The sequence below is a fragment of the Dermacentor albipictus genome, chromosome 7 (genome assembly GCF_038994185.2).
Source record: "Dermacentor albipictus isolate Rhodes 1998 colony chromosome 7, USDA_Dalb.pri_finalv2, whole genome shotgun sequence".
NCBI classification, from domain to species: domain Eukaryota; kingdom Metazoa; phylum Arthropoda; class Arachnida; order Ixodida; family Ixodidae; genus Dermacentor; species Dermacentor albipictus.
The window spans coordinates 123066837-123092454 of record NC_091827.1 but is presented as its reverse complement, the minus strand read 5'-3'; the positions used below and the strand labels follow the sequence as shown (position 1 = coordinate 123092454).

Genomic DNA, 25618 nt, shown 5'->3' with positions numbered 1-25618 from the left:
GCTTATTCCGAAAGCAGGAAAACCTCATGATCTACAAAATCTCAGGCCGATATCACTAACCTCCTGTCTTGGCAAATTATTTGAGAAGGTGATCCACACACGTCTCACTTCTTACATTGAAGACCGCAACCTATTTCCCACTAACATATTCGGCTTTCGCCAGCATCTGTCGACACAAGATGTTTTCCTGCTACTTCGCGAAGAAGTTCTATGCAACACCACGGTTGGTGCGGAACATCTCGTCCTGGCTCTTGATTTAAAAAGCGCATTTGACACTATTTCACATGAACTTATCTTATCTGAGCTAAGTGACATCGGTTGTGGACAAAGAATCTATGATTACGCCCGCTCTTTCCTGACCTCTCGCATCGCGACAATAGGCATTGGCACTACGCGCTCAGACCCTTTTCCCATGCCCAATAGAGGTACACCGCAAGGGGCGATACTCTCCCCCCTTCTTTTCAATATCGGTATGAGACGCTTAGCCAAATCACTCGACGTCATACCTGGGCTAGGGTACGCAATATATGCAGACGATATTACCCTATGGGCAACCAGCGGCTCGTTAGGACACAAAGAAGAAATCCTGCAAGAAGCAGCGACCGTTGTTGAAACCTTCGCTCGCAGCAGTGGAATGAGCTGCGCTCCCGATAAATCAGAATTTATCAGGATACGAGGGCGAGGCCGTCAAACTCACGAGCCGGTGAACCTCTTTCTAGGAGACAGCCAGATAAAGAAAGTCCAAAAAATGCGAATCCTCGGACTGTGGCTGCAAAGCAACAAACGAGTAGACCACACCATTAAAACCCTTAGGACTACGGTGAAACAGATCTCTCGTATGATCCGTAGAGTAACTTATCACCGAAAAGGTTTCAAGGAAACAGAGACGATCCGGCTCGTTCAGGCTTTTGTGCTAAGTCGTCTCACATATAGCCTCCCTTTCCAGGACCCCACGAAAACAGAACTAAAGGCCCTAGATGCGTTGATTAGAACGTCGTACAAAGCGGCTCTTGGCCTACCACAGGGAACCTCTACTGAACGCCTGCTGGCCCTCGGGATTCACAATAACTACGAGGAGCTACGGGCAGCGACGCTCATATCTCAACGGGAGCGGCTTAGCTTAACCACCTCTGGCAGAAAATTACTTTGCCGCGTGGGTTACCCTACTCATCCACAGTATGCGGGAGAAGAACTCGAATCTCTGACCAGAGTCCTTCGTGAAAGGATCATGGTAGCCCCAATCCCTAAGAACATGAGTCCAAAATACCACCAGGGACGTAGAAATGCTCGAGCTCGAAAGTTAATGCAGCAATTCGATGGAAACCCGGATACAGTCTACACAGATGTCGCTCGATGTGGTGTTGACAAATACGCCCTCGCAGTGGTAGGAGCGGCCGCAAATCAAGGGCTTGTGACTTGTGCCACGGCTAGAGCTGCATCTGCGAATACCGCAGAAGCTTCAGCCATCGCGCTAGCTATTAAAACTAAGGACGCTCTGGGACAATCGTCGATAACTCTTACAGATTCCCAAGTCGCATGTAGACTATTCCTCACCGGGAGGCTACCACACAGCACCACTCACCTATTAGGATCCAACCTAACGCAGAAACACATGATCATCTGGTGCCCGGGTCACGCAGGACTCGAGGGCAATGAGAGAGCGGACGGCGCAGCTCGTGCTTTTGTCAACCGAGCGGCCGACCACTCTGACGAAAACCCCTTTTTACCACGAGACATCCTTGAGCACCAGCGGCGCGAGCGAAGAAAGTACAGTCCACCACACCCTGACCTATCCAGGCAGGACTCTTATGAATGGCGCCGAATACAGACGCACACATTTCCAAACCTTTATTTGAAAAATGCCATTCACCCAACGCTGTACAGCGCTCGCTGTCCTTGGTGCGGAGGCCGGCCAACTCTCGCCCATATTACGTGGGACTGCCAGAACAGGCCACCCAAAATTAATACTCCAAAAATAGCCGGCAAACTTTCCGGAAGGGAGCAGTGGGAGACTTGGCTCGCCAGCGAGGATCGGGAGATGCAACTAGCGCTTCTCGACCAAGCACGGCGGACCGCTCAAGCCAGTGGGGCCCTGGACTAGGGGCTCCACCCACTCGCTTTCTGCATTTTTTTTTCTCTTTTAAATAAACGTTTTGATATATATATATGGTTGGCTACCCTACCTTCATTACGTGTCTATAAATATGTTGCACAGACGACACCAGTGTTAAAATTCCTTAAAGGCTAATATAGTGAGACCAAATAAAGCAGAATGTTAGGGATGGGCACTCCACACACAGAACCACGGACACACTGAGCGTGTCGCACGTGCCTTGCGTACACTCTCACCTGGAGCTGTGGTGTCGGTCCACGACGTCACCGCGGCGCGGTGCGTGCCACGTCTGGCGCTGCTGGCCAGTGAGCTGCAGGGGGGGGGGCGGTGTAAGGGGGCCATGAGCAGCTGCGTAAATTCGCTTGCATGCACTCTTTCAGAAAGTGGCCGCACTTCCCTGATAGTTTCACAAGTATGACGTCAATGTGACGAGAAGTCAACTAAGATGAAGATCAGCGAAAAACAAGCGCATACACAAGAAACTATAGTAGTACGAAGGACGATGCCAAGATTACGGCACCGTCCTGTGCACTCCCCCCCTTTTTTTTTCTTTTGCATGCGTTTCTTTCGCCTGTTTGAATCCTAGTCGACCATGTATTAACTCACCCAGCCCTTAGTAGTGATGCACCTAGAAGACTAGAACAAACTAGAACAAACACCTAGAACAAACTAGAAGGAGTGCAGCGAAAGGCAATTAGATTCATCTTTAACAAATACAAGAATAGCGATTCACTAGCCCAACTGCTATAACAAGCCTGTATTCCTACTCTGCGAAACCGCGCCAAACTAGCAAGACTAAAATTATTGTTCCAGTTAATACACAATGCATTACGAATAAATACTTCGTTGTATATATTCCTAGCTGACACCAGACCTTCCCGCCATAATCATTCACTAACACTTAAAGAATATGGATTTCGCACTGACTGGTTTAGATATTCGTTCTTTCCTCTTGCAATAAGAGAATGGAATAGCCTGGACCCCTGCATAACGATTAACACATCGTTGCCGAAATTTGTATCCCTTGTAGAAGAACTGCTGCGCAATAATTAGATTATGTTAAACAGAAATAAAACACCACTCACGTCGTTGTATAAAATGATGTCTGTATGAGCATTGCATTTTCCTATGCAATTTCACCCCTTTTTTGGCAAATGCAATGTACCATTCATGTTTTATTTCCTACCATATGTGTATATCTGTTTCGTGTCAATTGCAAATATCATTGTTGAAATTATGTAAACCTGTTCTATCGCTATTTTTGAGCATATAATGTATGTTCAACCTGTAAAAATCCCACTGGGATTGACAGTATCTGAAATAAATAAATAAGTAGCGCGAATAAGGTCGTCAGGCATATACCGAGGAAAGGTCAGCAGTGCCCTGCTAAATTCGGGATGGTTCGCAAAACAGTCATTTACTAAATAAATAAAGGAGTTTTTAAAAAGCGAACTTTGGTGTAGAGATGACGTCCTAAAGGTGAAGCCGGCCACCGTCGTCTTGCTAGAGCAATCGAATAACGTTAGCATGTGGCGGAGAAGAGGAACAGTTCTTTTTCCCACTTCCAGTCATGCAGTCAAATTTGCCGCAGATACGTTTCTTTTGATGTCTCTTCTTGCCACAAATTTCATGATGAAACTTTAACGCCTTGGTAACTTTATGGTAGATTATGATGTCCACACTCAGACAATGACAATAGTTGTGCCGGAAAGAGCAAGCTTTTATTTTCTAATATTGACAGAGAAAGATCAGTTTAATCTCAGTTTAGTTCGACACGTCTTTACGGGCCAAAATAGGTGCAAGCACTGCCTTCTCCCCTGCTGCCATTCCGGAAACATAAACTCGGCATCGCTCCTTCCGCCGGAGCCTCTCGGTTGGTCGCGCACAACTCTCCGACGCACAACTCAACTGCTCAATGGGTGGTTCCGCAACAGCAGTGAGCCCCAATAAACGTTTGGCCACGTGCCTTGTCAGTATATGAAGTTCGAAATAAAAGTGGGTCTTTCAGTTGTTGAGATGTACGGAAAGTGTCTTTTTATATGTTCAAGAAAAAAAAAACTCGAATAATAGCACAACACTACTATGACTTGTCGCATAACTTGCGGCAGACTTTATAGAACCGTGACTGCGTCAAGAGGTAAAGTTCCGAGTTTCTTTTTAGTTTCTATTCTAACACAATGCTAGAACAATACAGTAGTTGTCCTTTTTTGCCCGCTCAACTTAGCGGTCTATGCCAGTGGTGGAAGCATTCACACTCCATGTTTGCAAATAGCGAAATTTAAATTATGGGGTTTTACGTGCCAAAACCACTTTCTGATTATGAGGCACGCCGTAGTGCGGGACTCCGGAAATTTCGACCACCTGGGATTCTTTGACGTGCACCAAAATCTAAGTACACGAGTGTTTTCGCATTTCGACCCCATCGAAAAAAATCGTCACGCAGCATGTACGTTGCGAAAAATATTGGATATGTAGTTTCTGAACGCCCTCTACAACACAACGAAACGCACTGCCCTAAAGTCTACATTAAGAATTTTGCATAATACGCCTTATTTACCTAATTAAGCGGAATATAAAAAAATACTCTAAAGAGCGCCATATGACGGTAAACGATATGCCCTTGGTTTCGTTGAGCTGCAGCTACACACTTTTTTTTAAATCCTTGGCACAAGTTGCATAAAACTATGGGCTTTTACGTGCTAAAACCGCTTTCTGATTAGGAGGCACGCCGTAGTGGGGGACTCCGGAAATTTCGACCAACTGGGGTTGGTTAACGTGCACCTAAATCTAAGTACATGGGTGTTTTCGCACTTCGTCCCCATCTAAATGCGGCCGCCGTGGCCGGGATTCGATCCCGCGACCTCGTGCTCAGCAGCCCAACACCATAGCCACTGAGCAACCACGGCGGGTAGCACAAGCTACATGAAACATGTTGTATATCGGGTGTTTCAGCGAACACTTCCAGCATTTCTTTTATAGATTGCCTGGTGCCGATCGCATAATTCTAGCCCATGCGCCGGTCTACTGGAAGAGCCGGACATTACTTGCTCATAAATTTAAATGCATAACCGACTAAACAACAAAAATTCACTAATTGAGTTTTTAACTAATCGCCTAATGGCACCTTTTGCAGTCTACAAAATTCCCGCCGAGGAGTTCTCAAGGCGGATCTACTTAGTAGGAATTTATCGGATGACATCAGTTTCGATATATCAATTTCCAAACTTTGCATAGAAACACATTGGCGTTCCAGTTAATTTGTGCTTCAACGCATACAGCGGCGCATTGTTAAGGAAGTAACTGGAACGCCGACTCATTTCTCTGCTGCAATGTTCGGGTATTAATATCTCGAAACTGGTGTCATCCTGAGAACTCGTACCAAGTGGATCCGCCATGCAAAAGCCCCGGCTACAATTTGTAAATTACAATATGTGCCATTAGATAATTAGCTAGAATATTATTAGCTCAATTTTGTTCATTATTTGATTATGCATTTCTTTTTGTTGCGCAAGTAATGTTCACCTCCGTGTAGACCCGCTCATGGACTACAATTGTGCTCTCTGCCACATGCAACATTTCGAAATCTTTGAAAGTGTCTCGCCGAAGCACCCTGCAGTTTGCCTGTCATGCCGGCCCAGTCGCCCAAGTGGCTCGTGGCCGTTCTATCGTCGTCAACCTAACTTCGTCATCGTCATACCGTCGTTCTCCCGCCTTCTACGCCGTCCCAGAAGCCAAAGTTGTCCAATAGCTTGGGCCACTAAGGATGTGCTGGCGGTCGCGATGCCGCCGTGGTCACTGCATCGTCATTCCAGCTTTGTCATCCAACACTCGAGATGCCGCCCTCGTCCCGCCACAGTGTCGTCGCCAGACTATTGTGGCCACGCCGTCGCAGTCACACCTCCTTTGTCGTTCTGTTGAAGCCTTTACTTTTTTCGTCGCCATCGTAATTATTCAGCCGTCACTCAATCATGAACATCACGCCGTTGTCCTGTCATTGTCGTCATTGCGCAGTCGTCGACAGTCGCTATCATACACCGTATATTATGTCGTCATGGTTGTGCCATTGTTATTCCAGCTTCGTATTCCGGTTGTAATCATTTAGCAATCGTTATGTCAATGCCATTATTGCCTCTTCGTCATAGCGCGTTTGTCGCTCCATCAACGTCATTCGTTCTTCGTCATTGAATCGTCCTCCCTGCGTCGGCGTCATGCCGCCATGCTCTTGGGCGACCCTGGCAAGCGAGGGCCATAGCAGAGTGCTAGGGTAATGTAACACGTCACACATAGTGGAAGCAACGGATGTCTCCGAAAATAGACAAACGTGACCTTAGGAATACGGCGTGTCGCCACATTGCTCAAATGCTAATCGCATTACCGTCCACAGTCATCGAGAGATTAGTTTTGCCGTTACTCTTTTAACACTTGGGCTTCTCTTGCCCTGCCCCGCGTTCCGGTTTGATTCCCTGCTCCCCAATTGGGAAACAGCGAGCCACACGTACATGAAAAGCTGCAAAGAAAGCAGTGGCTGCCCGGTGAAGACAAGCACCTTTGTCGAAACGTTCGCTCCAGCGTTCTTGTTCCACCAGCGCTTATCACACGAGGCAGTAACAATAAAAAGATCCCGCTTATCCGTAGATCATGGCGACACCAGTTAGAAGGTCGAAGCTCAGTTTGCTTATCTTCCGCGACACCTATAGTGTGCTGGAATGTCTGCTGACGACGCTATGGTGACAATGGAACGACAACGGCGACATACTCCCCGCTGAATGAGAGCATAATTATGATAGAATGACGAAAAACTGATGTATTTGGAACGACGAAGGCGGTATGATGACGGCATGACCGTGATGGTATTACGGCGGCCGTGTGACGACGTTGGCATCACCAGCGTCGCATTGAAAAGCAGGAAAGACAGGCATCACGACAAAGAGCACAGCGGCCCAAGCGATCAGATAATTGGGGCCGCTGGGTTGGCATAATAGGCCGGATAGACAAGGCCAGAGAGAATGACCTATATATATATATATATATATATATATATATCGTTTGTGTAGGTAGATGGATAGACAAGGTCAGAATTGCTCAAGTAGGAAATAAATGCTAATCTGAATGAAAAATAACAAAGGAAGAAACTAAAGCATGTTTAACGGCAATAGAGGCGCAGTAACAAGGTGAAAAAAATGTACATAAATACAGCGCATAAACGCTTATTAAGGCGATAGCATTAAGGAGCTCGTGTAGGAGAAAATCCGGCGTTTGGCGTCTGACGTCGCATCGATAAGAGTATTTTCAAACCACAAAAATCCAGGCTGTTCATATGACGCAAGCAATCCAATTAACAAATTGAATTTCTCAAGCTAAAATACGTCAAGAATCGTAAGCTACGACTTACACACTACATATAGAAATGATAGCTCTGAGATTGTAATTGGAATATACGAGAAAACATAATCCTGTTAGGCGAAAACTCAAACAAGCCCCTTTTCCAGCGTTTCTACAAAGCACATATCGTATACAGCATCCGCCATTTGCGCACGCCGGCGCGTAAATGTGTCAGATTCCACGGAACAGGGCGCCCGGGCCTCCTCCTTGAAAGAGTTCCATATGGCGCTCGCTTCCGCCACATCGCATGGGAGTGGCTTCAGATTTTGTGGTGGATGGACGTGCTTTCTAGCGCTCCGTGGCGGCGATGAAATCAAGCTTTTGCGCATGCTTTGAGCTTGCTTCTGCTTTTGATTTGCAGATTATTTAGGCTTTAAATAATAATTGGGTAGTTTCTTGTCTTTTTTTAGCCTCTCCTTTCGTGTGCGCGGGTGTTTCATGTACATTTGGTTTTGCAAAATAGTCAGCGCGTCCTTTCGAGCCACGTGCTTCAACACGTGCAACCGGTTGGGACGTTGGGTCTTTATAGCCTTTCAATAGTAGCTTGGAATGACAAGACTAATAGCTATTAGTGATCTTACTGTGTGTGTGTTGGTAGCAAAGTGAGAGCGTGTCCGCGAGGTTAAACATATGCGAGAACGTGTCATCCCTTAAGTCTCTGTGGCATTGAATGCTTTTAAAACATTCGTGCGAGTTACATTGCGACATATTAAAGATATATATCCTGTGCGTATCGGCTTTTGCCAGAAGGTACGTGCTCTGCATTATTATAGTATTATAGTATTTTCACTAGAAAAAGCCGTGCAATACATTACAAGACAGCCGGGAAAGCGGGCAGTGTGCGTGGGGTAGCTCAAAGCAGATGAGAATGGAGAGGGAATCGAGCCAATCGGCCCACAGTATGATGTCGATGCGAGGCTGAAGAAAATGGAGGCTTTCCAGCAGGAGCTTGTCAAACAGGGTTGAAGAGCTCAAAATGAGCTAAATAGCGAGCGTGATGCACGGAAGGTAGTGGAAAAAAAGACTTGAAGCAGCCGAGGAAAAGCTGAACAGGGCTGCCATTGTTAACGAGAATGCTCGTGACAGTGGAACGCAGTCCCCGGACGTAAGTGGAGAGGGAAGGCCAGCAAAGTACATGGAATGCGTGCAACGTGGTGAGGGGTTAGCTGGTAAGAGCGTCATACGGAAAAAGCAGGAGCACATGGGTCAATGCCCCTTGTCAAGTTCGAATCACGCGGGAAAGGACAAAGGGAAGCAGGGAGAGGTAGGAGAGAGTAAAATGGTGATTATCGCCGGCGATTCAAACCTACGTAGGTGCTCAGAAGCAATTGTGGAGAGGGTGAAAGGCGATAAAATAGTGGCGGTGGGACATTTCGGAGGCGGACGCTGGGTTCTGTTATGGAACGAGCAAAAGCAAAGCTCGCGGAAGATGCCCACGTGCGTAACCTTGTCATAGTAGCAGGTGGGCTAAATGACGTCCTAAACATGAAAGGGACAGGACTAGCCCAGCGCTTGCCGAAAGGGGTGGACGACTTGCGCGAGCTGTCCCCTGAAGTGCAGATCGTGGTGTGCACGGCGCCGGAGGTGCCTGTACAAGAGTCACGTACAATGAGCTCTAGTGGCTGCTAATGAGGCGATATGGAAAATGAGCCGAGAGATAGGTTTCGAGGTTGTCGAAGTAAACAGGGAAGTGAGAAGGCGTGGCTGTTTTCAACGAGACGGGATTCACTTCAATTAGAGACTTGCACGGGAAGTGGTCTGGCGACTTGCTGGTCACGCTGTTGCTTTTTTAGGGGGCCCATAGGCGCTCAGGAGGCCAGAGTAGGTAGTAATGAAGAAGGCCCCCTATAGGAACCTCAGTATAGCATCGGCGTCAATAACAGCAAAAGGGGGAAATCAAGAGAGAGAGCTCACACTGCAATAGGCTGCATAAACATGCAGGGCGGCAGAAGAAAGGAAAAGTGGGCAGAGATTGAGGAGCAATTAAATAGGGAATAGGGCGTTTACAGAAACGCACCTCAGAGACTCGGAAGAACCGGCAGTGAGTGAGAACTATGTTTGGTAAGCGTGCAAGAGAACTAAGTCGGAAACAAATTGAGGGGGAGTCGGAATGCTCATCCATCAGACAGCCAAATGAAAAAGAGTAAATTCAAAATGTCAAGAGCATCTTTGGTTATCAGGTACAATGAGTAGGAAAGAAACTTGGCTGGGCGTTACGTATTTGTGGACTGGAAATAATTGCACAGAGAAGAAAAAAGAGGTAGTGGAATGCATAAGTGCTGTTATTAAAGGTTTCGGGATGATGCTGAAATTATCGTAATAGGCAGCATGAATGCCCACATACAGGAGTTAAGTGGCTATACCAACAACAACGGGGAGCCAATGCTAGAGCTTTGTGAGCAACATAACATCGTTATTGTGAATACAGGACCTAAGTGAGAAGGACAGATCACGTGGGAAGTGGGAAAACGGCAATCAACCAATAATTACTGTCTGATGACAGAAGGAATTCATGAAACATAGTCACTAGAGTCGACAAAGAACTTGGCAAATGGCTGAGTAAAGAGTGGGAATACAGTGAATATGAATATAATTTATTGATAGGAAAGACAGAGAGGTCGACCTGAGCTAGTGCGCTCTAGTCTGCTACTCTGCACTGGGGAAGAGGGAAGCGGAGTGAAAGTATTGGGATGGATGATGATGATGATAAGAGAAGTGATGAGTGCTTATGTACATGAGGCAGTTGCCTCGCTAGAGCCGCTCATTGAGCTTGGTGCCCTGCAGGAACTTCAACAATACTTTTGTTGCACGCATTGAAATTGCAGTGACAGGCCATGGGCCGAGGATAGCTTCCTCCGACAGTAGTTGTCTGCCAACGCTGGCTAGGAAACTGTCTAACGTCCTTCGCTCCAGCATATTTGCTGGGCAGTCGCACAATACGTGTTGCAGTGTTTCGGGCATCTGGCAGTGTACACAGTCAGGGCTGTTCGATTGGCCGATGAGGTGGGCGTAGCGACGGGTGAAAGCAACGCTGAGCCGAATCCTGTGTAGCAATGATGTTTTGCTCCGTGTAAGCTTCGGGGGCAAACAGAATTTACCGTCTGGGTCAATCATATGTAGACGTCTGTGAATGTTATCAGAGTGGGCCCTGTAAGCCTTTGTAAGGTCCTGCATGAGTGCTTTGATCATGGAGTTGGTGTCAGGTCGCGAGTAGGCAATCCGTACTTCATCAGAGGAAGAGGAGGCCGATCTTGCCTCACTGTCAGCGAGTTCATTACCAAAAACACCACAATGGCTAGGCACCCATTGAAAGGTGATCACGGAGCCACTTAACTCGGCACTGTGATGAAGTTCGACGATTTCCAGCACGAGCAGATAATATGGTTTTTTCTTTAAAAAGTATTTTAGCGCCTGTAGCGCTGATTTGGTATCGCACAATATCGTCCATTTATGGTGTGTCTGCGTTCTCATAAAACGGACAGCCTCCCGTATTCCCGCAAGTTCCGCAGCCGTAGATGTCGATTTGTGGTTTAATCGAAATCATTGAGTAATTCCAAGTTGTGGGATGATAAATGCGGCCGTTGTGGCAGATGGCATGACCGAACCGTCGGTATATACTTGTACAGTCCCACTATATAATGTAAATATATGGGACAGGGTGAGCTGCTTCAAGCCAATGGAGGAAACGTGAGGTTTCTTCATAATTCCGGGTGAGCTTCTAAGTGCCATAACGACAGAAATACGGAAAGAGAAACAACATGTTCGTTGGAAAGGAAAAAAGAAACCGAAAAGCACGTGGAACAGGAAAATAAGAGAAGCGACCGCCGAACGACAGAAAGCATTCCGAGAGCACAGGCACACAAAGAAGGCGCAGTTGCCGCAGGATGAAGTAACCACTAAATGGGAAATATACCGGGAGAAAAACCCTATGGTTCAAATACCGGAGCAAGCAAAGATAAAAGATAAAAGTGCAAGTTGGTTGTCAGAAATATGTGAGAAAACAAAGGCCGCACCTAGGTTATATTGGAACCACAAAATTATTAGGCAGCAAGTAAACAACAATGCAACAACAATGCAACAACATAACCTAGACGAAGATGGAAACAAACTGGAAGGGGAAGCGGCAATAAATTACACCCGAAAAATAATAGCCGAATATTTCCAAGGCAATGCCAAGGTTGTATTTGAAAAAAAAAGAGCATGGAAGAGATCCCAGGTGGAAAAGGAGCTGGTGCTGACAAATTTCGACAGGAAGAAAGCCGAAGAGAAAATTCCTAAGCGCACAGCCACAGTGCTAGACGAGGTTCCGGTTGGGCTGATTAATGAACTAGGACCAAAAAGTAAGGAAGCTCTAGTGAAAGGAGTTGAAAAAACTTTAAAAGATAGACAAACACCAGACAGTTAGCGACAAGGTAGAATGAATTTAATTTATAAAGGTAAGGTGGAGAAAGATAGAATTCACTCGTATAGACCGTTGACCATTACATCAGTAATATACAGGCTAGCAATGCAGGCAATCGAATTAAAGCTGAAAGCATGGACAAAGAATAATGGCATTTTGGAAGTACTTCAGAATGGCTTCAGAATAGGTAGGCGTCTTGATGATAACTTGTTTGTTCTTACTTAGTATATAGAAATATGAAAAGTAGAAAGCAGACCATTATATTTGGCCTTTTTGACATTACAGGGGCCTATGACAACGTAGACCGCAACATTTTGTGAGATATTCTGGAAGGGGAAGGCTTAGGTGATGATTGTCTACAGCTTTTGAGAGAGATTTAGCTAGAAACTACCATTTACGTTGAATGGGAAGAGATGAGGAACGCGGAGGAGAAAGTTGATATCAACAAGTGACTCAGGCAGAGGTGCCCTTTAACCCCACTGCTGTTTATGATGTACATGGTGAGGATGGAGAGGGCACTAGAAGGAAGTAATATCGGGTTTATTCTCTCATAGAGACATGCGGGTACAGTAGTAGAGTAGCAGCTTCCAGGTTTGTTTTACGCAGACGACATTGTGGGGTTAGCTAACAAGCAAATTGATTTGCAACGCCTGGCTGATATCTGTGGACAGGAAGGCAACAGTCTAGGTTGGAAAATTAGTGTTAGAAAATCTGGTGTTATTGTATTCAATGAAAACGGTGAACATACAGTGGAGATACAGGACCAGGAAATACCTCGGGTAACAGAATATAAATACCTTTTTATATGGATAAACGAACGCAACATATATATGGAAACACAGGAAAGAACAATAAGAGTCAAGGGGAGGAGAAATGCAGCCACCACGAAGCACAGAGCGCAAACAAAGCGGCTGATAATACTAAGCTGACCCATATGTAGGAGCATTATGTTATCTAACCCACACACAAGGTTGTTTTCAGTGTACTGAATAACCACAACTTTGATTTACCAAGTTATATTACTGCACACACACAGCGCTGAAACAAAGTCGGTACAATGGTGAGCAATGTGCCAAGGAATAAAAGATTATTTGTAATGTGTGGATTTGAATAGTGGATGTGAATGCATACCCAATTCACAAGTATGCATGTTTTCTCCTGGAACAATTTGACATTTGGCACAGAGGCTGAGCCACTGCGGCCGCTTGACTGCAAATTTCTGTGCTCTCACAGTGCTAATGGGAGTATCATTCATTTGGCAACCCGAATAGTGAATAGATAATGGGGCACAACTATCTTATAGTTTTATGCAGAACAGCTTGTTCATTATTCACAAAACTGAACCTAAGGAACTATTTGCTGGTTTGTTATGCAAATAAAGAAGAATGGCAATGAGTGTTTCCTCACTTTTTGTGTGGCCAGGTCTTCCGCCATATGAGCTTACATTTCTTTGTCATGTGCATGTTAAAGTAGCTACTAATGAAGAAAGACAAACACAAAACCACTAACTACATCAACCTTTTCACACCACTCGAAGTCACTGAAGTCACTACTAAGTCAAGTCATTGATAATCTCTGTTTGCTTTCAAATAAGTACGGGTACTGGCCAGCTGTTTATGTTATGCTATGTATTTTTCGTTTTCCTAAAATATGGCACTGCGCATCAGCTAGCTAGGTTGTCACTGCGTAAATACATAAACAACATGCAGCCCATGCTCAACTAACTCAAATAATCTGAGTAGAGCTTACAATAGTTCATAGATTATATGCATCCTTTGTGAGCTTATTTTTTATATTGCTACGGCATGAGCTGGGCGAGCAGAAGAGGAAGAAGACGTTAGCGTGTGCAGTCTCGGGACGCCATCTTGACTTCACCATCAATCTCGTCCCTTAAACAAAGCCGGTTTAACATTAACCGTAACAGTTTTGTGGTGGAGGTGCTGGGTACTTCGACCAAGACAACGGTGCAGCTGCAGCAAGCACCACGCCGGAGCCGACGCCTCGCTCGACTGCCCCCAACACCACTTGAGATCCCGATGTCCCACAGCGGTGACGAACAGCCTTCTCTGGCAGCTCCAGTTTGAACAACCGGCGCCTGGATGCATCAGATGGAGCCCCGCCCTTTCTCAGGAAAATTCGGCGAGGACGTGGAGGAATGGCTCACCCACTACAAGCGTGTGAGCAAGTACAACGGCTGGAACTCCACGGCTCAGCTCGACAATGTGGTTCTGTTCCTCACAGACACTGCGCTAGTGTGGTTCGAGAAACATGAAGATATCTGCACAACGTGGGACAGCTTCGTTACTCACCTTACCGAGTGCTTCGGCGATTCCACCACGAAAAGGAAGCGGGCGGAGCAGACATTGCTTCAGCGCGCTCACGTCCCAGGTGAGACCTGTACTACGTACATTGAGGCAATCCTGAAGCTTTGCAGAACGGTCAATCCTCGAATGTCCGAAGAGGACAAGGTTGGACACCTTCTCAAAGGCATAGCTGAGGATGTGTACAATTATTTAATCGGAAAGGAGAGTCTCGCCTCGGTCGCCGACCTCATCAAGCATTGCCGCACACTTGAGGCCTTGAAGCTGCGCCGTATCACGCCTAAGTTCGGCAGGTTAGCAAATGCCACAACGGTGGCAAGCGTTGAAGACAATGACAACTACAGTTTTCAATTTGACCTTGCGGCACCTGTAAGGCAAATTGTTCGCGAAGAACATGAAAGACACACCAAAGGGGCGGATGTCGAACAGCTTGGGTGGGCTCCCAACCAGCCTCAAGAACATGCACCTGCTGTGTCCGCATTGTCTGCCATGCCAGGCGTTGCAGAGTGTCGAGTCGATCAGCTGCGACAGCACCGACGTACCTTTCCCGACGACGTGGCGCACGATCAACGAACTCGTCGAGCTACCACCACGAATCGGAATTCGGAAGATCGCATTTATTATTCGCAGCGTCCCAGGGTTGACCCTGAGGTTTACAACTTCGGTCGCGCATCGCCTGTGTGTTACAGCTGTGGCGCCTCGGGACAGATTGCTCGTTTTTGTCACCGGCGCCGACAGACAAGATATGGCCCACCACCAACTTGGCCTAATTTTGAACGTGACAGTTATGACGACCGTTGGTCGACAGACCCTGATAGTGCAAACACCACAGGCGCGCCACCCCGGAATACCTTCCGTCAATATAGTAGAAGGAGTGGCTCGCCAGCTTCAGACCGCAGCCTGACGCCCCCAACCAGTTGCCAACGCCGTTCACCGTCACCACGGCGACGTGCTGCGTCACCACCGCCGTCGGGAAACTAGCCGGCGCGACCGATGGAGGTAAGGTCACCGGACAGTCTGCGTCTCTGCGAAATACTCATCTGCCTATTATGATGGTGAAGAACAAAGTGCGTGTAATAATTGATAGTATACCTGCAACAGCATTAGTGGATACTGGTGCTACCGTTTCCGTCATGAGTGCGACATTCAAAGAGAGGCTGGGTCGGAAAGTTATGTTCCCGTGGAATGGTGGTGTGACGTTTCGTGGTGTCAGTGGAGAGTGCCCAGTTCCCCTTGGTATCTGTGTTGCAAGTGTTTTGTTCGGAGGAGAAGATCTTAAAACAATTTCTCGTACTACCGCGGTGCACTCACGACGTGATTCTCGGGATTGACTTTCTTTAGGATTGTGGTGCATCCGTTAACTGTGGCACAGGCGAAATTACTTTGAATAGCGCGCTTCTCGCCAGCCTTGCCGACACATCGTTACCAGTGAAAAACTATTGTGTTGTTTCGAAAGATTTGCTGGTACCGCCTTGGTCGCTGTCACATATCCCTGTCAACTTCGCTGCTGCCGACCTTTCATTGTTTGACGCGCAAGTCCAGCCACTTACGTCGAGCTGCGCAAAGAAAGATATAGTCGTACCACGCTCTGTCGTGAGAGTAGTGAATGGCGTCTCAAATTTGTGGGCTTTCAATTGTTCTTGCGTCCCTGCTGTTCTTCCGCGTGATATGAAGCTCGCTGAATTTGACGAGATTACTTACAGCTCCATTACAGTTCTAGGCGAGGAGGAGCAATCTCGTACTAGCGATCCTCACCAAAGCACTTCGGAAGAGCAGATCCTATGGATGATCAACAAGGCGCTGCCCTCACATGAGCGCCACGCTCTCGCAGAAGTTTTGTGGGCACATCTTTCTGTATTCGATTTCGCACAAGGCGACAAGCAGGCTTCACTCCCTCGTTCTCGTGCTCGCCACATAATTGACACCGGATCTGCGCATCCCATTCGGCAAAAGCCTTACCGCGTTTCTGCAACAGAGAGGACAGTTATTGCTGAACAGGTGAAAGACATGCTGCGGAAAAGTGTTGTTCAAGGGTCCTCTAGTCCGTGGGCAGCACCAGTAATCTTAGTAAAGAAGAAGGATGTATCGTGGCGGTTTTGCGTTGATTACAGGAAACTGAATGCAGTCACCAAAAAGGATGTGTATCCACTTCCTATAATTGATGATGTCATCGATTGTTTACATTCCGCTGCCTACTTTTCATCACTGCATTTGCGATCAGGTTATTGGCAGATACCCATGCACCCAGACGATAAGGAAAAAACGGCCTTCGTGACACCAGATGGTCTTTATGAATTTAACGTTATGCCGTTCGGCTTTTGTAACGCGCCAGCAACATTCGAACGATTCATGGATACTATCCTCCGAGGACTTAAATGGGAAATTTGTTTGTGCTACATCGATGATGTGGTGATTTTTGGCAGCACATTGAGTGAGCATAACAGCCGTCTCAGTCTTGTTCTGGATTGCGTCAAACAAGCCGGCTTGATCCTAAATTCCAACAAATGTCGTTTCGGGGAAACGGAGAAGTTAGTACTTGGGCATCTGGTCGACAGAAGATCCACGGCAGATTGAGGCAGTCAGCTCCTTCGAAGCACCGAAGTCAGTGCGGGAGTTGAGGAGTTTCTTGGGCCTGTGCTCGTATTTTCGGCGCTTCGTCCCAAGGTTCGCTGACGTGGTGTACCCCCTAACATGTCTTCTCCAAAAAGCCGTCCCTTTCAACTGGACATCGGCTTGCGACGACGCGTTCCGCCAGCTAAAATTTCTACTAACGTCAGGGCCCATATTGCGTCACTTCGATGCATCCGCACCGACGGAAGTGCACGCTGATGCCAGTGGCATCGGCTTCGGTGCCGTACTAGTGCAACGTCATGACGGAGCTGAACACATTGTGGCTTATGCTAGTCGCTCTTTGACTAAGGCGGAACGCAATTACACTGTGACCGAGCAAGAATGCTTGGCAGCTGTTTTCGCTGTCCACAAATTTCGGCCCTATATCTATGGACGCCTGTTCACTATCGTTACTGACCACCACGCGTTATGCTGGTTGGTGAATCTCCGTGACCCGAGTGGACGACTGGCACGTTGGGCTCTTCGACTGCAGGAGTACGACTTCGTTATTTTCTACAAGTCCGGGCGTCGCCACGCAGATGCGGACTGTCTCTCCCGCCTTCCTCTGACGACGACGGAATGTGACGCAGACAATTTTGATGACTGTTTTGCTCCGATTTCTTCTACATTCCCAGACTCGACGACTCTCAAAGCAGAGCGGGAAAATGATATTAGTTTAGAACTTCTATTTGTAGTCGCATCGCGTCCTGGAGCCACCGGTCGATTTTGTGTCCGCGACGGCAATTACAAGACCAATTATTCAGCTAAAGGCGCACGCTTCCTTCTGGTGGTGCCGCTGAGTCTGCGAACGGACATACTGAGAGCCATGCACGACGATGTGACTTCTGGCCATCTAGGATTCATCAGAACTTTGAACCGGACACAGGAGCGTTTTTACTGGCCCAAAATGCGGGGCACAGTCAAGCACTACGTCGCCAGTTGCGAACAATGTCAATGCTACAAGCGCCCTACGACCGCTCCGCCAGGTCTTCTCCAACCTCTGCCGCCGCCTCGCCTGCCATTTGAACAAGTGGGTATCGATCTTTTGGGTCCATTTCCCCGATCATCTAACGACAACCGATGGGTGATCGTATGTGTCGACCATCTAACCCGTTACGCGGAAACGGCGGCCATACCATCTTCAACAGCTGTGTCCGTTGCAACGTTTTTGCTTCTATTCATTATTCTTCGACATGGTCCCCCCCGTGTCATCATTAGCGATCGCGGTCGTCAGTTTGTTGCGGACGCCGTACAAGAACTGCTTCGTCTCTGCAGTTCACAGTTCCGTCATTCAACGCCTTATCACCCTCAGACAAATGGGCTTGTAGAACGTACGAACAGAACTCTAACTAACATGCTGGCGATGTACGTATCTTCCGATCACAAGGACTGGAATGACGTACTCCCCTTCATCACCTATGCTTATAATACTGCAAAGCATGACACGACTGATTACAGTCCTTTTTATCTCCTTTACGCACGTTTACCGCTAAGCTGTATTGACACTATACTACCGTTTGACTTTCACAGCGAGTACTCTGTTGCCAAGACGCTTTGTCTTGCCGAAGAAGCCCGGCGTATCGCTCGCCTTCGTACTGTGGCATCTCAACACCGATCGAAGGAGCGCTATGACAGCGGACACCAGTCTGTCTCGTACGATAAAGGAGACTTTGTGTGGTTGTGGACTCCGGAACGTAAACGTGGCTTATGCGAAAAGTTTTTTACACGGGTCCATTCGTCATTGTAGATCGCTTGAGTGACTTGACGCACGTGGTGGCACGCTTGACGTCCGCTGGCCGTCGGTCTAGCCGGACCCAGTTAGCACATGTTGCCCGTCTTAAGCGGTTTCACCCTACGCTTTCCGAGTGATTTGGACTTTCCCAGCGGGCTTCGTCTGGCAACCGGGGATTGCTACGGCATGAGCCGGGCGAGCAGAAGAGGAAGAAGTCGTTAGCGTGTGCAGCCTCGGGACGCCATCTTGACTTCACCATCAATCTCGTCCCTTAAACAAAGCCGGTTTAACATTAACCGTAACAATATGTAGAGAAATCAAAATAGAACACGCATGTATGATGCTGACAGTATCAAACAGTCTCAAGTCGAACATCCTTGTTTGCTGCCATAGGTGAGAGAGGGAGCATGCCTGTCGGGGTACTGCTTAATTTTGTGTGCTATGGTAATGCTTGTACATTGTTGAAATGTTAAATTAGGTATATTAAGTAGTAAGGTGGCAACAGGTTGGCCATCCAGGCTGGTAAGAAGGAATGCCATTGTTTGATTTCACTCAAAATAAGTTCTGTTATCAGCAACGTAAATTATTTGCTTTCAAATAAGTACTCCCCTTGGAAGCATCTCATGAGTATACATATATCTGCATAAGGTCCCCGCTATACATACATATTGCTTTAGGCCGATCAAAATGAACTGTACACTCACTGCTGAGCCTTAAATTCCTTGCTGCATGAAGTTAACCACTTACGCACAACCTTCTTGCACACGGTGAGAACTTCATTCATCGCTGAGCACATCATTTAAGGTTATGTTTTGTTTGGGACCTTTACAAGCAGCAATTATTAAATTTCTAATATGCATGCTTGATGCCTCATCTTCGGTAGCTTTATATATGTAAAAAAAGGAAAGTGCATTTCATGCATCCAAGTGCTTTAAGCACTCTCTTAAAATTGGCAGAGCGAAAAAAAAAAGCATGAGCAAGCAAATGCACGCATACCAGCAAGCTGTACTCGGAGCCTCACACGCGTGCTCATTGGTAAACAGGCGTGTCATGGCGTCCTACGCAGCTGTATTCCGCGACAGATGTCCGTGTGTTCCGTATTTTTGCAAGCTGCCACTAGCACTACGGAAACTGCGCCATCGCGCCGAACACGGGGATTTCTGACGAATCGCTTCCGGCGACACTATCACTTTCGCGTGACGTAGAACGCAGCAGGATGGGTAATTCTTGAGATTTTGCACACCAAGCCAAGACAGCACGCACTTAAAGCAATCGTCTGAGTATACGTCGCATGTTGCGACATGATGCGATTGCAATAGGTCTTTAACAGGTGGCACAATAATATGACTGTGCAGTGTTTCGAAGAAGGATAACGGTGCCAATGCAACAAATGTGGTTTCAGAACAGAATGTGGCAGCCTAGAGTCGCATTTTTACCGTGACGCGGAAGCATGAAATCATATCTTGAAAAATATGCCAGTGTCGTCTGCTGCAGCTGTCTGCTGTCGCGGGCGGTTGCCAACCTTGAACACCTTTGCTCCGCCGAATGGTTGCCAGCTGTCAACAGGCCGCATCGCCCAATAGGAGTGCGCTCGTGCGGATTGAGCGGGCATCGAATTTTGTGACACCATCCGCCTTTTGGGCGTCTGCACGCGGGCGGGCTAGGGGGGAACGGATGGGCGGATCGACCATGCACGGGCCCTAAAGCTTTAAAAATGGCTCACTGCAACTCACTGCGACGCATAACCCTCTTATCGACTGTAGGCGGCCGGTGAAATTACGTAAGCTGGTGCCGTTTTAGACAAGCGCAGGTGCGCTGCCAACAAGGAGCCTTCGCCCTCTTGTTTTCAACAACGCCATTCGCGCATCGCTCTGACTCGGTTTCGAGGCTATTTGTCACGTGCTCATACTGCTCACGATGCCTGCCGCATTTCTAGCCCTGTCGCGCGAGCGTCCATCACGCGTCATTTTAGCGCCTTAAAGCGGCGATAAACAGCGATACCGGCAGAGGCACTCCTCTTGTGCGCAAGCGTCGATTCAGGACGACGCAGGGCAATGTTGCGGTGTTCTCGCACGATACAGCTAAAAGTGCGCGAGGCTGTAAATTCGGCAAAAACATTCGAGACACTTTCAATGCACGAATGCGCTTCTTGCGCCGAGCGATAAGCATGTACCGCGGTTGGCCGATGAAAAATGTTCACAGAAAAACAAACAACTTATGCGCTTGTCAATATATATCAGCGTCAGATGAAACAGAGCAAGGGAACGTGGACAAAACGAGGCACAGAACCAACATTCTTGCACACTTTACCTGCGCTAAATTGCGCAGCTTCGGTTGACGGTGTCGCGGTACAGACGGCTATTGGCCGCTAATTCACCAAATTTTGCGGGGTGTTTCAGTATGTGAACCGAGAAGACCCAAGAAATCCTTGTTTCTGCACGAGGAAAACGTCGCCAGATGTGCTAAGCACTCAGTGAGCAAGCGCCACGGTAAGCAACAGCTTAACTGAGGGACGCCTCTACTCACCTTGATGACCCTGGCGGTGTCAATGCCCGATGAGTCCGTCACGGTACTGCAAATGACGAGCAAAGACGCAAAACGAAATGAAGGAACCCATTTGTCACACTTACAATGCCTACCCGCGTATGTACTGCGTTTCATGCATAACGCGCAACGATGTGGAGGCAACCAATACTTCTTGCAGTAGCATTGTTAGCACATGTTTGGGGCTTTTATTGCCACCAAAAAATTATTCTTTACTAACCCGTACAAAAGTGACTGTTGAATAACGATTGATATATTGTTGGGGAATTGTTGAAACAACGGACTTTAACAAATTTTCAAAAGCAATTGAGTTCGCTTAACACTTGCACAACAATATTACCGTTGAGTGTTCTCAACAAACAATTTATTGGGTAATTTGTGTTGATTTTTGTAGTTGTTTTTTTGTTGTGTAGCAGTTGAGTCCAGTATCGATAATTTGGACTCGCATATGAAGACATTCCAAAAATTTAATGCGAAGCGTTCCAACCTCATTGCTGTCGCTTAGCGGCTGGTAGGTTCTTCTTTCGCCTCGCTTTCATAAAGAGAAAATAATGTGACCGATGGGGTGGCATTGAACGTCGGCCGTTGAGCCTGGTGCTCTAACCATTAGGCGACGAACGCGCGCATGCTCCTCTCGTTCTACAGCCAGTAAGTTCTCAAATGCTTGGCGCGTGGGCAGCGTGCCACTTCCTCGTGCTGACGCTAAAGCTGGCGCTTTCAAGCGCCTACCTCCGGGACCACCTCACTTTCGTAGCCGTTTTCTCTCTCTGAAAACTGCAGCGTTAGACTAGCTTCATGCCCGCCCAAGTCCATAACGATTTATTTCTTCGCCGGTGTACAAATGCCATCGTCGTTTTAACATACACTAGATGACATAGCAATCGGTACGATCAAAAATGAGCACGTTTCGGGGAGCAGAAGAATGCGAAGTTCACTCGCAGACACGGTGACTACGCGCATGTGGAGTTCCCCAAAAGTAGACACGGCGGCAGCGCGGCCGGCGATAAGACAGGCGCCGACAGGTGACGACGCTACCTTCGAGCATCCGACACGCTGTGGGAACCGTAGGATGCAAGCGGCGCACATGCTGCAAACGTACACGTGAGCTATCTTCGAATTTCCTGCGACGCACCCTCTGTCCAGGAAGTAAATATAGCTATTTTATCCAACGGCCGTGGTACTAGAGATAAAACAACGAACACGCTTTGAGATCGCAGCTCGCTGCCGCTGTAACCATTGACTTCAAAGAGCTTCTGATTCAGAAACAGCTGCAACAATCGCTGTATCTGCGGTTGCTTCCGATTCTCGCCTTGCAAGAAGCATGCGATTTATTTGAGCCTCGCCGAACTGTCGTCCTCTCCCAAGCCTGCAGGACAGGTCCCGTATGTTCAGTTAAATAGAAGAACACTAAAGGGAAATGAAAGAAATACAGGTAACGGACTCTTATCACACCTTATTTGTCACCTCGCCATCTGCAAAGGTGCTATAAACTATTCCAGTAGGGTAACTTTTGTCAAAATAATAAAATTAGTTGTAATTTGTATTTCTAGGTGGCACTACCAACGTCAAAGCAGCGTTCGGGTGGGTGCGTGTGCGCACGCGGTTGCAACCGCTGTAGCTTCGTTTTGAGCACACTTTTCCAACAGTACACATCGTTACCGCTAGTTTCGTAGCCGCATATTTTGGTCGTAGTATTTGTTGTTTACGCTACAAATTAGGTTGTTCTTAAAGCTTTATGAAGGTTAGTGGATGAAAAATTATTACTAATTAATTAGTCGTTTTTCCGTGCGGTTATTTTGTGTTTGAAATGTTTTATAGCTCCATATGATAGTGAAGCTGTAAACGGCTTTCGGACTCAGTCAGTTGGTTGCCTTGTGTGGTGGTTCACGTTTCGTGCTTTTCGATGAAAGTAATTTTTCTTTGCGGACATCATGACGCACATTTTAGTGAAATGCTTTAACGACGATAAGTGGGACGTTTATCCGTTGAAGTCGTTGGCTGACTCAGCTACTAGTCTTTGACTGACGTGGGAGCCTGGCTGCTTTGATGAGTTGCGCGGCAGAGGTCATGATGCCTGTTGGAGAGAAGGCACCCCGAAAGAGTCGCAGCCGAGCTTCGGCAGATAGGCAAGTAATCTCGTTTTCTTGGGCACTAGCCTTTTTTCTATTTTGACATTGACAAGCGTGAGCTGTTAAGCACACCGTTCACTTTCTTCAAGCAAACCGTATGCCCCGGAGCGAAAGCGCGCAATACTAACGCTCGCTGCCGCCGTCACTGCGTTTTAAACAATAGTAGGCGAAGAGGCAGCGGCGCCCCATGCAGGTGCGTAAAATTGCATTGCTTCAGTTGTTCCTGCCTAATGACCTTTCCTTAATTTGTATGAGAGAACGCAATTGGAACATAAGGATCGGCTTCTCTGAGCAGTGATAATTTTGTACAGTGGCCACGCCATCTTTCATAGGGGCTTACGTGGACCGTCTAAGCGCTTGTTATCGCGTTCCGATACGTGAGAGGCGCGCTGCCTTTCAAGGTATTTAGGCAGACACTACGAGCTTAGGAGAACCGCGACAAATAATTGTGCAGCAGGTGTGCAGCTGTGCTACGTTTGTACCACACTCGTACCGGAAGGCGGTGTTGCACGTCACGCTTACGCATTTCGTAACTATGGCAGCCGCCATGGCAATTCGGGGTTCGAGGTCATGGATATGATCCCTGCAGCGGCCGCATTCCAAAGGAGCGGAATGCAAAAACGCTCGTTCATTGTGCATTGTATGCACGTAAAAATTTCTAGGAGGTCAAAATTAATACGGAGTCCCCAACTACGACCTGCCTCATAATCAGAGCGTTGGTTTCGCACGTAAGACATCATAATTATTATTTTTTTTAAATCCGTAGTGGCTCATCGTATACCATACGGTTAGTGTGATCACCTTTTGTGCCGTAGCGGTTAAGCGCGCCTCGATTTAGGTTGCGCCTAATGGTGCGGCGCACCGCAAAAATATATTTCGTCTCTTTGGGATTTGCGGAGAACGGCCAACCGATAAGTCTCAGCTTCCGCGCGGTGACTGTTCACGGATACACAGCGCAAATGAACAGAGGTGTGGTGACGACGTCGGCAAAGAACACAGCCACCGAGGGGCTCGCCTTATCGCCTATCACTGCCACTCGGCGCGTTGTCGCCTCGAGCACCGTTTGCGCGGTGAAGAATGACGCGTGCATGAAGCTAGCTCACTGCGCAGACGCTACCGCGCAAAACGCGCAAGGGCGTGTACGCGACGTTCTGCACACAAATCGCATGGGATCATCGGAGACGCGCCGGAGCGGCTAGCTTCAAAAAAGCAGTACATGTTCTCACTCGTACAGGCACGCTCGCATCACTCTCGGTATTTCTTTAGGTCATTCCTGCTGCTGGACTTCTACCCAAAGATTCGATATCTGCTTGGTGTTGGCTATGCACTGTCTCGTGGTCTTTGGTTCTGCGAGAGAGCCGGGAATATTTCTCCCAGCTGTGAAACATCACTGTGCGTGTCTAAGCTAACATTTACCGCAGTGGCCCATTTCTTCCTTTTCTAGACAGCACTCGTAAAGAGTCGCAAATTTTTACTTGCCAGTATAGTGTGTACTTCTATTTTGTGCGTAGTTAAGTGCGGTGTGTGGCAGATTCTGAATCCGCGCAATCTCATTCTCTGTCGCATTCCCTCCTCGCAGGTTACACATGCAGCAAATGCCCAGATGCTAAAGTGTTCAACGTCAAGAGCAGCTTGGCGTCGCGCAAGAGACACCCGTTGATATGTGGCTGATTCACTAGCAAACTCGCATCTCTGTTGCCACTCTCCATCAAGTGGGATTTTTAGCTATTTTTTGTGCGGCTCTGTGGTGTACTAGCTGCCGCATGGACGTGTGAAGGCTTACTTTCGATTTGCTCTGGCTTTTAGTAGTGAAGGATGGGCTATCTTTTGAGGGAGGTATTTCCTTTTGCTTGCGAGAATATTTACCAGCCTAACCAAGTGATACGTGCGTACTGGAAGCAGCAAAGCGAACAGAGGCGGATGACGGACGACGAAATAGGTAGGACCACACACGAGCGCAAGTTCAACTAAGTTTATTTTTGATGACAGGGGTATTAAAGACGCTGGTCAACTTGACAAAGGTAAAGAGCCGTGCATGCGTCGCAGAAACAGCCACGAGCGACAAGAAAAAAAAATATGAAAAGGCCATGTCATGCAGAATAAACGTACGTGAAAAACGAGAACTATCGGACAAATCTTTCGAAAAAGCGAAATATTTGTCCGATGAGTGATACTACCCAACGAGAAATACTCTTGCGAACTGCAAGTCTTTCCCACTAAGGGCAACAGATAACTTGGTTATGCATTTGTATCGTTTGTGATCAATAACTATTGTTTCTGGAACTCCTCTGTTGTTGAGGTATAGAGCAGAAAGAAGGGTTGTTTCATCACAAAGACCAGAACACAAGAGGACTTATGGAAGAATTATTTATTGACCACGAAGAA

General features: G+C 47.4%; 1 protein-coding gene across 14 annotated transcripts in view; it reads right to left on the bottom strand.

Moving 5' to 3' along the window:
- The window catches only part of LOC139048142 (uncharacterized), a 401037-nt gene that overhangs the window by 103496 nt on the left and 271923 nt on the right, over positions 1 to 25618 (bottom strand). For 10 of the 14 annotated variants that reach the window (XR_011507571.1, XM_070522653.1, XM_070522655.1 and 7 more), the window contains 2 exons: positions 21087 to 21132; positions 2350 to 2423 (listed from right to left, as the gene is read on the bottom strand). Coding sequence is in view for 9 of the 14 variants with exons in the window: in XM_070522653.1 (XP_070378754.1) it covers positions 2350 to 2423; positions 21087 to 21132 (120 nt within the window). In the remaining 5 variants the exon portion in view is untranslated. The remainder of the gene's footprint in view (positions 1 to 2349; positions 2424 to 21086; positions 21133 to 25618) is intronic. The other 4 variants (XR_011507573.1, XR_011507572.1, XR_011507575.1 and 1 more) reach the window with 1 other exon arrangement.